Raw genomic sequence first — 11,432 nt, forward strand, 5'->3', positions numbered from 1 at the left:
GAGCCCGCATCGCCAAGTCAATCCTAAGCCAAAAGAACAAAGCTGGAGGCATCACGCTACCTGACTTTAAACTATACTACAAGGCTACAGTAACCAAAACAGCATGGTACTGGTACCACAACAGAGACATAGATCAATGGAACAGAACAGAGCCCTCAGAAATGATGCCGCATAGCTACAACTATCTGATCTTTGACAAACCTGACAAAAACAAGAAATGGGGAAAGGATTCCCTATTTAATAAATGGTGCTGGGAAAACTGGCTAGCCATATGTAGAAAGCTGCAACTGGATCCCTTCCTTACACCTTATACAAAAATTAATTCAAGATGGATTAAAGACTTATATGTTAGACCTAAAACCATTAAAATCCTACAAGAAAACCTAGACAATACCATTCAGGACATAGGCGTGGGCAAGGACTTCATGTCTAAAACACCAAAAGCAATGGCAACAAAAGTCAAAATCGACAAATGGGATCTCATTAAACTAAAGAGCTTCTGCACAGCAAAAGAAACTATCATCAGAGTGAACAGGCAACCTACAGAATGGGAAAAAATTTTTGCAACCTACTCATCTGACAAAGGGCTAATATCCAGAATCTACAATGAACTCAAACAAATTTACAAGAAAAAAACAAACAACCCCATCAAAAAGTGGGCAGAGGACATGAACAGACACTTCTCAAAAGAAGACATTTATGCAGCCAAAAAACACATGAAGAAATGCTCATCATCACTGGCCATCAGAGAAATGCAAATCAAAACCACAGTGAGATACCATCTCACACCAGTTAGAATGGCCATCATTAAAAAATCAGGAAACAACAGGTGCTGGAGAGGATGTGGAGAAATAGGAACACTTTTACACTGTTGGTGGGACTGTAAACTAGTTCAACCATTGTGGAAGTCAGTGTGGCGATTCCTCAGGGATCTAGAACTAGAAATACCATTTGACCCAGCCATCCCATTACTGGGTATATACCCAAAGGATTATAAATCATGCTGCTATAAAGACACATGCACACATATGTTTATTGTGGTACTATTCACAGTAGCAAAGAGTTGGAACCAACCCAAATGTCCAACAATGATAGACTGGATTAAGAAAATGTGGCACATATACACCACGGAATACTATGCAGCCACAAAAAGGATGAGTTCGTGTCCTTTGTAGGGACATGGATGAAGCTGGAAACCATCATTCTCTGCAAACTATCGCAAGGACAAAAAACCAAACACCGCATGTTCTCACTCAATAGGTGGGAATTTAACAATAAGAACACATGGATACAGGAAGTGGAACATCAAACACTGGGGACTGTTGTGGGGTGGGGGGAGGGGGGACGGATAGCATTAGGAGATATACCCAATGTTAAATGACAAGTTAATGGGTGCAGCACACCAACATGGCACATGTATACATATGTAACAATCCTGTATGTTGTGCACATGTACCCTAAAACTTAAAGTAGAATAAAAAAAAAAAGAAAGTCAGGATAGGAGTTGAACTCAAGATAGAAGCAAGTAATTGAGTAATCAAAGTGTGCAATTGTAGAGTGAATGCCAAGGGGTTAGAAATCTCACAGAGGTAGAGAATAAAGGAAAAGTTTAAAAGTTTGAAAGTTTAAATGAGGCACAATGGTATCATGAAAAGTTTTTAAATGTCTTGATTCTGTTTTTGCAGTGGAAATGTTCAGTAAACAAGTATGACAGGAGAACTTCTAAATGAGAATTTTAAAAGCTGAAATGGTTTTCATTAATTATAGTAGAGAAACTATACAGAAATCTAATTTCATAATGTTAAATAATAAAAGAATGTTAGAACAGATCAAAATAAAAAAAGTTATAGAAATTTAAAAAATAAATAAACAAACATGAGCAAAGGACATGAACAGACACTTCTCAAAGGAAGACACATAAGTGGCCAACAAACATGAAAAAGGCTCATCATCACTAATCATCAGAAAAATGCAAATCAAAACCACAATGAGATACCATCTCACACTAGTCAGAATGGCTATTTTTTGACTAAAGTCAAAAAACAACAGATGCCAACGAGGCTGCAGAGAAAAGCGAACGCGTATAAACTGCTGGTGGGAATGCAAATTAATTCGGGCTCTGTGGAAAGCAGTCTGAACTTAAAACAGAACTACCATTTGCATCAGTAATCCCATTACTGGGTATATACCCAAAGAAAAATAGATCATTATACCAAAAAAGCACATGCACTTGTTTGTTTATTGCTGTGCTATTCACACAGCAGAAACATGGAATCTATCCAGGTAGCCATCAATGGTGGACTGGATTATGTAAGTGTAAATATATACCATGGAATACTATGCAGCCATAAAAAAGAACAAAATCATGTCCTTCACAGCAACACAGATGCAGCTGGAAACCATTATCCTAAGTGAACTAATGCAGAAACTGCAAACCAAATATCACATCTTCTCATCAGTGGGAGCTAAACACTGGGGTACACATGGTTATAAAAATGGGAACAGATGCTGGAGAATACAAGAGAAGGAAGAGAGGGAGAAGGGGTAAAGGTTAAAAAGGACTACCTATTGAGTACTATGCTGACTACCTGGGTGACAAATTCACTTGTACTCCAAACCTTAGCATCACACAATATACCTTTGTAATAAACCTCCACATGTACCCCAATTCTAAAATAAGTGTTGAAAAAAAGTATATTTTTAAAAGTAATTTTCTTAGTGATTCTTCTAGGGATTACAAGATACATTGTAACTTACCAGAATTTACTTCATATTTGTACTGATTAGTTGCAGTGAAATATAGAAATTTTACTACTATATAGCTTTCCATCCCAGTTTTGTGCTATTGTTATTCATATTATGTCTATATATGTTACAAACCAATAATACATTATCATCTTTATATGACCTTGTCTTTTTAAAAAGCTCAGAGAAGGACACATATATATGCAGAGAGTTCATGATATTAGCCTTCTTAGATACCATTTCTGTCGTCATTCATGCCTGTGGATTCAAGATATTACCTGGTACCATTCCTTACATAGCTTTGTTTCCATTCCCAATAAAATAATAATATACAGATTGTTTTATGCAGTTGCTTTATAAGTCAGTTAAGAGAAGAAAGGAAAAGAAACATGCAATTATACTCTCTTTTTAAAGTACTCACGTGATTGACATTACTGGTGCTTCCTATTTTTTTTTCACGTGGATTTGAATCACTGTCTGGTGTCACTTGCTTTTTGACTGAAAAATTACCTTTGTATTTCTTATAATGCAAGTCACTACTATTGAGTTTTCCTTTTATTTGTCTGGGAACATCTTATTTCACCTTCATTTCTGAATGAGTTTTGCTAGATATAATATTTTCATTTGGGTAGTTTTGTTTAATTTCAGCAATTTGAGCATGTCACCATTATATCTTCTGGCCTTCACTGTTCCTGATGAAACTTCACTTATTAACCATATTGGGGTTTCTTTGTAGGTGATGAGCTATTTTTCTTACTGCTTTCAAGATTTTCTCGTTTTTTGCTCACAACATTTGATGTGTCTCTTTGTTTACCCTACTTGACATTTATTGAGCCCCTTTGATGCGTAGATTAATGTTTTGCATCAAATTTAAGTGTTCTTGTGAGTTTCAATTTTTAGTCCGCCTCTCTCCTCCTGGTACTGTGAATGTTTGTACACATTTCTCTTGTTATTTTTCCCCATTCTTTTTTCTCTGTTCTTCAGACTGCATAATCTCCACTGATCTTCCTTCAAGTTCATTTTTTCTGCCAGCTCAAATATACCACTGAACTCTTGTGAATTTGTTATTGTACTTTTCAACTCCAGAATTTCCATTTGTAGACACACACACACACACACACACACACACATTCTCTTTGTTGACAAATCTTTTTGTCTGCTACAAAAGTCATCTGGGCCACTTCTAAGGCAGTGTTTTATCACCTGCTTTTTCCCCATGTATGGGCTGCACTTTCCTGTTTCCATGTCTTGTAATTTTTTGTTGTAAATTAGACATTTTAGATAGTATCCTACAGCAATCCTGGATATTGATCCTCCTTTCCTGGAGGATTTTGGTTATTTCCTCCGCAGTGTGCAGCCTGATGTTAGCTCTATTTTTCAGTTCAGCTATTAATACCTAGGGGTTGCCCCCAGGTTAGCACAAGGCACTTGTCAATAGGATTTTTACCCTTTATGACTGGATGTGTGCATGTTTGGAGGTGTTATAAATAGCTCAGGAAATTTATTTTCACCCATGTTCATCGGGGAGTAGAAGCTTGGAGGATCCCTGTGTGACCATCCTAAGAAGGCACAGCCTTCAACATACACAGTCTTTCAGATTGCCAGGGATGAGTGTAATTTTATTTTTAATCCTTGTTCCTGGGAGTTACTTCGGGTCAAAGTAGCTTATTGCAGTGTTTGGTCAAAGGTTGTTTTTAAACTCCTTGTGCCAGTAAAGATTGCACCTTCTGTTGATGGGTCTGCATGCATTGGAATGCTTTCAAGTATGTCTCATGTTCTGCTCTGATTGTTGTGAGTGGGTGCAGACCCAGCACATGCACACAGACTTTTCAATCCCCATAGTTGACTGCGCTCTCAGGACGGCTCTTCTTGGCTGTCTCTTTCATGTTTCTATTAAACTTCTGGTTGCTTTGCATGTGCAAGCTTCCCTTAATTGATCTCCACCAAGATCTCCATCCACTGTTTTTGACATCATCTTCAGGGATGAAGTTCTTCATGCTCTGTTCCAAATGAAGTCAGTTTCCACAGGCAGAGCTATGGAGTTGTCTTTATTGCATGCCTTTCCCCTTGGGCAGAACCTCTGCACCACTGAACTGAAGCTGAGGGTGGGGCTCATTTTTCCTGAAATGAAATCATCATTTTACTCACGGGTGATGGGGTGGGGTGGAAGTCCCCAGTATTTGCCAGTTTCCTTCTTTGGGTGATGCCTCCAATGTTATGAGCAAGCTGGGATAGAGTTTCTGCAACACAGGTTTAAGCATGTGTTTGTATGGGGTTGAGGGGTGGGATAAGAAATGTAAACAGTTGGCCCTGACAGGGTGAATCTGTAGCCCCAGAATGGGAGCTGGGAGAAGAGTGAGCCCCACCTATCCCCATCATCTTCACCATACAAGCCCTGAATGGAGCATCCAGGGTGGAACACTCAGGTAACACTTGGATGGGGGTGGGGGATATATGGAACAGGTTGTTCCTCAAAGACCAGACTCTTGCTGTTCTTAATAAGATTCAATATATTTTCTTGAACGAATGTTTCTCTATTTCCTGTATGCCCTTAAGACAATTTTCAGAAATTTTAAATGATTGCTTTTTAAAAAACAATTTTACCAGTAAAAAATGCTGTTTTGCTGGGGAGAAGGTCTATTGAGCTCCTTACTTTGCTATTATGGAAGTCCTACTCTCCAGTTTATTTCACCAATCCCAACTGTATTTCAAGTCATAATGGCCGGGTATCGGGAAAAATTTTCAACTAGCAATAACTGTGCCTCAGATAAACCTCATTGGCTTCCAATTTATTTTTAAATGTAACTTGAGTGGAAATGTGGTGCAGTAGAAGGAATAACAGACTAGGTGTCAGGAGCCAAGGTTTTCATCCCAACTGGGCCTCAGTTTCCTCATTTGTAGAATGAGGGGATTGTATTAAATGACCTCTAAACTCCTTCTAACTTTAAAATCTCATGATTTTATGAAACTGAAACTACTGTAGCTGTGTAACAACAGGAAGTATGGAAACAATCCACTGACCTTTTTTCAACCAAAAAATGCTCCAACCTGTTTTTAATTAGAACATGCATTTCATTTCCAACTCTACCTTCCTAATAAAATTGCTAGTTTATCACATGATTTGCAGTCAAGACATTTCTATACCCAAAAGTTTACTTCCTAATCATTAGAACTGAGAAACTGGGGGCAACAGAAACTTGCCTTTCACTGATTGGTCATCAAAAATATGAAAGCTTAATGTTAACTGAAAGCACACTATAATTTGCTGCCATTTTACCCACATTATGAGCTTCACAATTACTTTCTCTTAGAAACAATTCCAAGTTTTTACCTTCTGCATAAGGCTGTAAGGTCATACCCTCAGAGTGTCTCTTAATTATCTGTATTTATTCTCAGTACATGAATGACAAAATATCAGTTTTCCCTGGACACTGCAGAGAAGAGCTGCTTCAATGGGATACCCATTTGTTGTCACAAATATAATGTTTATTTAGTAATGTTTATCTACACAGATTGCTGTAAACAATAACAGTGAGGTTAAGGGCCTCTCTGAGTTATTTTGTCTTAACTGACCAGTTTTAACCTATTTGATTTGGTATTATCATTTACTATACAATTTACATTAAAAATCTATATATTCAAAGGGATTTGTTTACAATTTAAGAAAACTGCAATTGCAAACATATTTAAATGCTTTCAACTATTAATCCAGGACAGACTATCTAGTACTAAAGATACAAGGTAAGAGAATTGTGAATATACACTGGCAAAAGTTGCTACTGAGCAACACATTCAGCAAGTAGGAAGGATAAGAGCAAGATGGCAGTATGGACAAAGAGATCCAGAAATAACGAATCATACAATCTTTAAATATCTTGCCTTTAAAGCAAAAAAATTTTTAAAAACAGCCATCTTCACAAACTACTTTGTCAACATCTAAAGGAATGACACAATATTTATCTCAAGGTTTACAAAAGGTGCAATCTCTGTAGAGGAAAAACATACACATATCTTGAGCTTGTTCATGTCCAAATGCTAAGGTCTCTTTCTGATTTTCAAAAGTGACCCTCAGACTTGAGCTGTTAAAAATTTCCAAATGAGCCCATCTGCTCACCAAGATATTTCTATGTTAAGAACCTTCAGTAAGGCATCTGGCCCAGTTTTTATAATCCCAAATTACCTTGGTTTCAACTTAATTTTTGTAAACTGGAAGTCCCTTAGGAAGAAAGTAAAATTTTCAATCTTTAAAATAAAGAGATATAAAAAATAAAACCCTATCATCTTGCTCCATTTTCAGATTCCATATTCTAAAACTGTACCTGATTCATCCCAATATATTAAAAAACATTACGTTGCAACACTGATTTAGAAATTTATACACTTTATCCTTTTGTGTGAGTACATAATATTATAATGTAAAATTAGTACACTATAATTAAATGCCCTTTTTCTTGCCATTTCCTCTGAATGAATCATCCTAGGAAGCTTTTCTTTCATCTTGTCTATTATTTCCCTGTATAGAACTACCTTAATATGAAGTGGTTAAAAGAAATGCCTTTAAGATTTAATTATGGACCCTACAATAACTGTTTTTCAAGTAATTTAAGATTTTGTTAGTTGAAAATAATGGTTAATGACGACAATGGCCTAGGGACCACTTACAATCATATGAAAAAAAAAATAGCTTTGTATCTCTTAGTGGGAAAATTATCGACACTTTGGAAACATTCCTAACCTTCTTGGACTAAAGGTTTCCCACATCACAAAATAACTTACTTTGAACACTATTCACACCTCAAAACGAATTATTACTGATGATTACTTCAATATTATGTGTTTATGTGGCTAAGCAAAATCTTTTCCATCAGCATCACTGGAAATGTATAGAGGGAATTAACAAAGAAGCAAAATTTCTATTGAGACTTTAACCACATTTCCAGTAATGCAACTGGTTTATTAAAAGTACTCATCCCACCCCCAGAAGAGCAGTGACAACTATGGTTTCAGAGTAAGAAATGTTGAAAAGGAAAAAAAAAAAACGAATCCACTTTTCAGTTGATTATGCATCGCAGTATTAACTCTAGCTTTAAAAGCAAGATCTTGCATCACTTACTCTGGTGGCAAAGACTATGAAATACTGGTTTCATGTTACTTATCAAATTACCTTTATATAACAAGAGTGGGCACCTAAGTTAGATAAGTTCAGCTATCCACCCACCAATGTCAACAATACTAAAATTAATCTCTCCCATATCAAATTATCATGAAAAATTTCTTAAAACTATAAACCAATAAAATAAGTACATTAGGACCTTTTCTGAGAAATAAAACCTTATTACATAGTTATGTGGCCATTCATGAGGTGCATATGTTTTCAAATTGAATGCTTACTACCAAACAAATGAAAGCAAGTTCATACTAGAAAAGAGAACTTTCTAAGTAAATGTATACCAATATTTTATTAATTCTTTCTAGCAGGTAAAACTTTTTTTCCTCCCAGGGTAAAACTTGATTATGTTGTTTGGGCTCTTCCTTGTTATGTCAGGCTTAAAGAAACTAATTAAATTACTGAAAAGTAAGGGAAGATCTTTTAATAAAGAAATTCTGAAGTGTCAACACAGAGTACAGTCTTGATCATCTAAAGAGTATAATATGTAATACTCTATTTACCTAAATGTTAATTTTTTTAATGGACACTGATTTATACACGTGTAAGCATGTGCATGCATGCACGACATCCCATTTACTTGTTTCTTTGTAAACTTTGAATAGAAAAAGCAGCACATTTAAGATGGAAATATAAAAGGAAATGAACTTTCTAAGCTTTTCAGATTACTCCCAATATAGCAACTTTCAAATTACATAGGAATTTGTAAATCTTTAAAGAAAAATGTGTAGTTTTGTCCAAAACAAAAACAATGCCTCATTTTTTTGTGGAAAAATAAAATTCTAATCACTAGATGATAGTTATGGTGCTGCTTAATGATGAAGAATATTCTACATAGCAACATGAGAATGAAGGTTTTTTTTCCTTCAAAAAGTACATAGTTGCAAATACTTCGAAAATTCTAGCGGCCGGGTGCGGTGGCTCAAGCCTGTAATCCCAGCACTTTGGGAGGCTGGGGCGCGCAGATCACGAGGTCAGGAGATTGAGACCATCCTGGCTAACACTGTGAAGCCCCGTCTCTACTAAAAATACAAAAAAATTAGCAGGGCATGGTGGCAGGCACCTGTAGTCCCAGCTACTCGGGAGGCTGAGGCAGGAGAATGGCGTGAACCCAGGAGGCGGAGCTTGCAGTGAGCCAAGACCGCGCCACTGCACTCCAGCCTGGGCAAAACAGCGAGACTCCGTCTCACTCATAGGTGGGAATTGAACAATGAGAACTCATGGACACAGGAAGGGGAACATCACACTCCAGGGACTGTTGTGGGGTGGGGGGAGGGGGGAGGGACAGCATTAGGAGATATACCTAATGCTAAATGACGAGTTAATGGGTGCAGGAAATCAACATGGCACATGGATACATATGTAACAAACCTGCACATTGTGCACATGTACCCTAAAACCTAAAGTATAATAAATAAAAAAAAAAAAAAAAAAAAATTCTAAGTATAGGCTGGGCATGATGGCTCACACCTGTAATCCCAGCACTTTGGGAGGCCAAGGTGCGCGGATCATGTGAGGTCAGGAGTTCAAGACCAGCCTGGCCAACATGGCAAAACCCTGTCTCTACTAAAAATAGAAAAATTAGCCAGGTGTGGTGGCACGCGCCTGTAATTCCAGCTACTTGGGAGGCCGAGGCATGATAATCGCTTGAACTCAGAAGACAGAGGTTGCAGAGAGCCGAGATGCGCCACTGAACTCTAGCCTGGGTGACAGAGTGAGAATCTGTCTCAAAAAAAAAAAAAAAAAAAAAAAAAAACAAAGAAAAAAGTAAGTAACCTATCAAGTAAGACATCAAACTATAAATGCATGTCTATTTCTGATACATTCTAATTTTAAAAGTTTATAAATTCATTTTCACGTCAATTTCAATTGGAGGGAGGAGGGAGAAGAAAAAATGAACCTACACTATCCTCTTTTTCATGTTAAGAAACAGACACTTTCCCTCTAAATTGTCAGCATAAAGGAGGTTTTAAAAACTACAAAAATTGGGAAACCAATCTGATTCATCTGTGTATCAATATCAAATGAATGTCAAGCCTCAAGAGGGTAATGTGGTAATATCAAACAGGTAGGAAAAATTATGCATTGAGCACAACAAGGACAGTGACAAGAAAATAATTTGGGGATAAATACAGATGCCACATTAAATAGACTGTGAAAGATGTAAAACTCAAATCCCCTTTTAAATAAATCTTATCTAAAAGAAGGATTATAGAAAATGGGAATGTATGATTTTTTTTAATAAAGCAATTCTGCTTCAGTGCAAATATGTAGTCCAAAACAACAAAAAAAGAAAATGTCTTATGTGACTTAGCAGGAACAGTTTCCACAGCCTTTCACACTATTGACAATTTCTTCTTGTAGTTTCTTTCTTTCCTCCTCTTTGGATATATTTTCTTTCTTTGCTTCCCATTTGGGGTTATCATGGTTCTGCACACGGCTGCTCTGTGTATGCCACATTTCTGAATAGATACTATGAGGGTTAGCAAGCAAACCATGGTGGGTACCACGTTCGGCTACCTTACCCTAAAAAGCAAACACATGAGAAACACGGAGAAAGGTCATTTAACTAGCATAATAACTGAAAATACCAAATACTTTCTAACTAAGGAGTATGAAGGATTTGCATTCATTAAAATACTTCTCCCAATTCCTCATACACAGTATAAATGAAAAAAATTTAGGTAGGAATGCTATCCTCCCTGTTGAGCTACCCAGTGCCAGAACAAACAAAAGGCTATAAAATTTCTAATACCATAAACACCATTTTATTTAAAGGAAATAAAATTGTAATGTTTCATTTGTCATTTTGAAGGGAAGAAAGGGAAGGTTAAAATGTAAAAAGGTGATATTTTCTGTAATCAGCAAATATTCAAATCAAAAGCACTGTTATTTACACAGAGACTTAAAAGATTTAAAAATAATATCCTTAAATACTTATGTGTACTTTGAAATAAAAAAGATTTCATAAAATAAAAAAGATTTAATGAAAATGAAAAGTTTACTTCTTCCAGTGGCTATTTTTGTTAACAATGGTTATTAAACTTAACACTGCAAAGATTTGGTGGTATAGATTCCAAACTCTGATCTACAATTAACTTGTTTCTTGATAGCTACGGTTAACCATGCTGAGAGACAAAAGGACTTCTGTCACTTTTACTGGTATTCCTGGTAACAGGACTTTTATAATAAACCCTTAAGTAAAATAACTGAAATGTCTGTGCCTACATTTAAGTATTTACATGTAAGGTTATACCGCTACTCCTTGATTTATTCATTCCTGGCATTATCTACTAACTTCCTACTATGGACTACGGAGATTCAACACTCAAACTATCCCACATTCCCACTACTCCATCATTTACTCTCCTAACAACATCAGTTACATCACAAATTTTGATCCAGTGTTTACCTTATTACGACTATGTAAGTATTCCCTGCTTAGCTAAGTAGGTACTACGATTTTATATATATTTTCTTATATAGTCTTTTAATCCTCCTAGACTTAGTAACTTCCTTG

At 36.3% G+C, this 11,432-nt stretch overlaps 1 protein-coding gene across 13 annotated transcripts in view; it reads right to left on the reverse strand.

Annotated features, from left to right (window-relative positions):
- Positions 1–11,432, reverse strand: part of ABCB7 (ATP binding cassette subfamily B member 7) — a 181,533-nt gene that overhangs the window by 57,032 nt on the left and 113,069 nt on the right. For 6 of the 13 annotated variants that reach the window (XM_055266970.2, XM_055266968.2, XM_055266971.2 and 3 more), the window contains one exon: positions 10,132–10,438. The exons of the other annotated variants lie outside the window; for them this stretch is intronic. In XM_055266970.2, the coding sequence (XP_055122945.1) occupies positions 10,223–10,438 (216 nt within the window). In that variant the 3' untranslated portion in view covers positions 10,132–10,222. Of the gene's footprint in view, positions 1–10,131; positions 10,439–11,432 lie in introns of those variants that run through there. 13 annotated transcript variants of the gene reach the window in all.

Source organism: Symphalangus syndactylus, chromosome X (assembly GCF_028878055.3).
Source record: "Symphalangus syndactylus isolate Jambi chromosome X, NHGRI_mSymSyn1-v2.1_pri, whole genome shotgun sequence".
In the NCBI taxonomy this organism is placed as follows: domain Eukaryota; kingdom Metazoa; phylum Chordata; class Mammalia; order Primates; family Hylobatidae; genus Symphalangus; species Symphalangus syndactylus.